Source organism: Eurytemora carolleeae, unplaced genomic scaffold, assembly GCF_000591075.1.
Source record: "Eurytemora carolleeae unplaced genomic scaffold, Eaff_2.0 scaffold412, whole genome shotgun sequence".
Classification (NCBI taxonomy): Eukaryota; Metazoa; Arthropoda; class Copepoda; order Calanoida; family Temoridae; genus Eurytemora; species Eurytemora carolleeae.
This window is the reverse complement of record NW_019396406.1, coordinates 95296-98643: the sequence shown is the minus strand read 5'-3', so window position 1 is coordinate 98643 and position 3348 is coordinate 95296. Positions and strand designations below refer to the sequence as shown.

General features: G+C 27.9%; 1 protein-coding gene across 1 annotated transcript; it reads right to left on the bottom strand.

Annotated features, from left to right (window-relative positions):
* Window positions 1–1577: 1577 nt before the first annotated feature.
* On the bottom strand, window positions 1578–3268 carry LOC111702645 (slit homolog 1 protein). Its single transcript, XM_023474398.1, has 4 exons — window positions 3145–3268; window positions 2842–2906; window positions 2255–2322; window positions 1578–1682 (listed from the first exon to the last, which is right to left on the bottom strand). The coding sequence occupies exons 1-4, from the start codon at window positions 3255–3257 to the stop codon at window positions 1593–1595; spliced, it is 336 nt and encodes a 111-aa protein (XP_023330166.1). The 5' UTR covers window positions 3258–3268; the 3' UTR covers window positions 1578–1592.
* Window positions 3269–3348: the final 80 nt, after the last annotated feature.

Genomic DNA, 3348 nt, shown 5'->3' with positions numbered 1-3348 from the left:
AATTATTATTGTGGAATATTCGCTATATTTAACCCTCCACAATATTAATAAATCTGTGAATTTCTTTGTTATTGTTTTATACTGTACAAAGAGAAGATGCTTACAGATAGAGCCACAATTAAAAGTTGAAATAGAAGATGGGCGCAAAGTGTCCTAAAAGCTTAGTACTTTAAATAGTGCTAATATTAAAAAAACACATTAAAACAAAGTTTTATATTTTATTAAGGTTTCAACATGCATATCAACTATAGCAGGGCCAATTACGACATAAATGCATTTCATTGAAATTTATATTGTTGCTAGACAAAAAAATTAATAAACGATGTTTTTATTATATCTAGATCATCATTTTGGAATTTGTTGAACATTTTTGCCGATAACTATATTGCTGAGGGTCTTATGCTTAAAAGATATATTTAATAGAAACGCATTTGTCAAAATAAACTTCGTAAAATTCTAACTTAATCAAAGGATTCGGATAGGGGTAGCACTAGCAGTCACGACCAAAGTTTTAGACTCATTATCAAAAAAATTGTTTATTCTGATAATTCCAGCAACCAATATAAATTATTCCAGCTTAACTTTTATTTTATGAATCAAATATTTTGAATCCTCTTTATTACACTAAAATTAATATTTCAACTTAAAAAAACGAAACTGAGCACTGCCGCGCCTTAATTTTAAATTTTCTTATCTACAGATCTTTGAAAACTGATAATATATATTCAAACTTTGAATACTTGATCTCCGAGATTTTGAGGATAAAATATTAAAGGTGTAAGATTTTAAGGCTGCGATCAAACAAGACATACGGCATCCGTGAGAAAAAATTAAAATATTTAGCTAAGGAAAAATAGTATATCAAATTTTATTATACTAGGTTTTTAGGGCGCCTATCTTCTATTTCAATAGTGAAAATTTTCTCTTTGTACACATTGTGTAACAAAAACAAACAAAAATTTCGCGGATTTTCTTAAAAATTTTAAAAACTCGTATTTGGTTTGAAAATTTAATCATCCATAAACCTTACCTGGGGTCAAGCGGGGTCTTACACTCAAACAAACAGACAAGCAAAGTATATATATATAGATTTACCTTGCAGAAACATTTATCCTGACACATCTTTATTAATGGTTTAGTATTATCATATAGTTGATTCAAATTTAATGGTTGATTATTAACGTAACATATATTTGATTCAAATTTAATGGTTTAGTATTAGCATATAGTGGATTCAAATTTAATGGTTTATTATTAACATATATTTGATTCAAATTTAATGGTTTAGTATTTACGTATAGTTGATTCAAATTTAATGGTTTAGTATTTACATATAGTTCATTCAAATTTAATGGTTTAGTATTAGCATATAGTGGATTCGAGGTGTAATGAATGTTAAGTGACTGACACTCAAATTATAGAGTGGCATGTCCGAAGTCCGATTTACAACGGAACCTTTCAATCCATTATCGGATTTATTTTTACGTAGCTTAGTCTTTTTTTTTACAAGACTGTAAACTTAGTTGAATACTTTCAAAAGATTCAAAAGATATCCACAGCCCCTTTTCCCTTTTGAATATTTTTGGAATAATTTAATTACCTAAATACAGCTGTTTGGAAAGAGGAGACATATATTGTGGAATATTAGTTATATTTAATCCTCCACATCTGACAATTCTATCCTAAAATAATTATCAGTGTGGAATATTAGTTATATTTAATCCTCCACATCTGAAAATTCTATCCTAAAATAATTATCATAGTGGAATATTAGTTATATTTAATCCTCCACATTTGACAATTCTATCCTAAAATAATTATTAGTGTGGAATATTAGTTATATTTTATCCTCCACATCTGACAATTCTATCCGAAAATAATTATTATTGTGGAATATTAGTTATATTTAATCTTCCACATCTGACAATTCTATCCTAAAATAATTATTAGTGTGGAATATTAGTTATATTTTATCCTCCACATCTGACAATTCTATCCTAAAATAATTATTATTGTGGAATATTCGCTATATTTAACCCTCCACATCTGACAATTATATCCTAAAATAATTATTAGTGTGGAATATTAGTTATATTTAATCCTCCACATCTGACAATTNTCAAAGTGATATATTGGTATCATGACCGGGTATACAGAGGATCAATATAAAAGACTCTTTAAAAATTATTATTCTAAAGGTTTATTCAGACATAAAGATATATATATATCTACATATATATATATAGAGATTTACCTTGCAGGAACATTTATCCGGACACATCTCTAGATTGCACTCGTTTTCTGATTCTAGCGCTGGAACTTCTAAAAATACAATTAGAATTAACTTGTAATAATTCTTAATTGAAACTTATAGGGAGTGTTCGCGAAAAATTAAAGGGGGTGTAGGCTGAACGCGTTAAAAAAGCGCTTTTGATCGCTACTAATCTTACTTCTATCTGTTGCGTCTATAAGGAGAAAATTGTTAAAGACGTCTCATACCGAAGAACGCAGCGCCCGTACAAATTGAGAAATTGAAACATACTACTTAGACCGGAAAAAAATCAATTTAATTTCAAACAAATCATTCAGATATTACTACCTATAGTCATCGATTATCTTTCACCACATTTGAATATAGTTTATATTTTATAATATTTTTCAATTAATTTCTTTATATTTTATTTTTTAGAAAACGTTTTTAACGGATTTCGAAAAATGTGAGTGGTGCGCGGCATTCTTAGATAGTTGCGCAAGCGACAAGAGAAATAATCAAATTCAATTTGTTTCTCTGCAGCCGGTCACATTATTCAAACATCTAAACAATCCCTTAATTCTGAATACCTTTAGGTGGGCAGACGAGGGAACAGTCCTTTCTTGTCTCATCAAAAACTGTACTTTTGGAAAGCCTGAACAAAAGATTTATAATGTAAATATTCAGAGAGAGTAAATTGAATTTATAAAATATATATTTAAATCATTTTTTGTGTGGCAAAAAAATCATGTCTCGAATAAATGATAATTATGGCCCTAGTGTATTGAGGTGTAAGAATAGGTTTATGCAATATGTTTGCTCCCAATTAAAAAAAAATATTTTTTGAAATAAGGGAGAAATCCCGTTAAAGGAAAATAAATCTTATTTCTTACCAGGTATACAACCACATGTTGTTGCAAGTGCAAGGAATAAAATCTGTAGATAATCTAAACTTCTTTAATTTCTTCAAATCATTGAAAATATTCTTTGACACACAAACTAGCATGTTTCCAGTCACATCTAAACAACATTAATGTTTATAATAATGATAATAATAATAATAATAATAATAATTAATAATAGTAATAATAATAATA